A 1,550-nucleotide genomic window follows, 5' to 3' on the forward strand; every position below is an offset into this window, starting at 1 on the left:
TCTGGTGAGTTGACGTCGGTACAGTTCAGCGTTTTATGTGTAGCTTCCTTGCAAAAGGCGCATTTTTGTGGTGGCGGCGGGCTTGTCACACTTCTGGTTAAGAATGCGGCGATTGCGCAGGGTTGAGAATCTCCATGGTTAGATGAACCTTTCAATAGTTCAAATTGCGGCTGTCCGGCTAGACTTGCATCTATTTCCCTAGACATAGCTTCTCTCAGTTCCTGAAGTGATCATTCTCGCGATGTACCATGATCTCTTGTTATGAGTTCGCGGATTCTGCTCGGTAGTTTTCCATGATGATTGGTATGAGGAGGTCACCGTACGATGATTCGTCTTTTCCCAACGATTTTAATCCTCGGATGTAAGTTTCAGTGGCGTCGTAGAACTCACGTAAACTGGCAAGATCACCATTCGGTCTTGGTAGTTCCCATAAGGCCTTCATGTAGGCAGCCTTTACCATGTGGGGTTGGCCGTAGTGTTTAACCAACAGCTCGATAGCATTTGAGCAATTTGCGGCGGTGAGGGAAAGTCTTTCTATTGCCCTGCCTGCTTCATCCGATAGTTGGGCTCGCAAATACTGAAATTTCTGAATATTGTCCAGTGACGGATCGTTGGGTACAGCGGCTTGAAAACTATCAAAAAAACTCTGCCATTTCAGAATGTCTCTGGAAAATTTGGCTAAAGCTAGTTTGGGTAGCTGTACGTTCTTAACATGTTTGTAGTTTTGTAACATTGCCGATGTTGGCTTGAATTCTTCAGCTGATGGATCGAGTTTTGTGTACTCTTGGTAAATCTGTCGGACAGTCTGTTCAAGTGTCTTTCGCAAACGACTAACCTTTGTTTATTAGCGCTATGGTAATCATCTGCTTCGATGATGACGGTTTCTAATCGGCATCTTCTGTCTTGTCGATCAGATTTTGGTCTAGAACTTGTAGTTCCGGAATTTTGCGGAAGCCAACTCTACCTTTGCTTGGATCTTGTCTTACTTTTCTTCGTTCAACCCATCTTCTGCTGTCTTCATTAAATTCGTCTACTTGGTTCAGTATTTTGGTCATTTGACCGCGGTGTGCTCTTCTACTGAGTTTTATTCGTTCTGGCGTATCCAGCTCGTCTCAGAGTACCTGTATCCTGGTCTCAGCACCAAAATGTGACCGCTACGGGTGAGGTGGTTCGTAGATACCCAGAGAACAGAACATACAGACACACGTGTTCAGTTGGCAACAGCAAAACTCAACTCCGCTTTATTCGCCAAAGTTTCAAAACACACGTGCCCGTGAAAGAGGGCGTGGTACAATACAAATATGGAAAGTCTCTCGGTGATTGACAGCGAGACAATACGCCAATAGGCAGAAGGCAATAAACATACTCTTGTTCTCAACACTAGGTTTATCAGTCACAAGTGGATTTGTAATGACCTTGTCCCCAGCAAGTTCGTTTCCAAGAAGAAGGTGAATCCCTTCAAAAGGCAAAAAAGTGTCTAATACCTAAAGTCACAGGTCCAGAAACAAGGTCCGAAGACAAATAGACATTATGGAGAGGAACAGGAATGT

General features: G+C 44.5%; 1 protein-coding gene across 1 annotated transcript; it reads right to left on the minus strand.

Annotated features, from left to right (window-relative positions):
- Window positions 1-259: 259 nt before the first annotated feature.
- Window positions 260-733, minus strand: LOC139150878 (uncharacterized). The gene has a single exon (XM_070723317.1). The coding sequence runs from the start codon at window positions 731-733 to the stop codon at window positions 260-262; it is 474 nt and encodes a 157-aa protein (XP_070579418.1).
- Window positions 734-1,550: the final 817 nt, after the last annotated feature.

The sequence above is a fragment of the Ptychodera flava genome, chromosome 2 (assembly GCF_041260155.1).
Source record: "Ptychodera flava strain L36383 chromosome 2, AS_Pfla_20210202, whole genome shotgun sequence".
NCBI classification, from domain to species: Eukaryota; Metazoa; Hemichordata; class Enteropneusta; family Ptychoderidae; genus Ptychodera; species Ptychodera flava.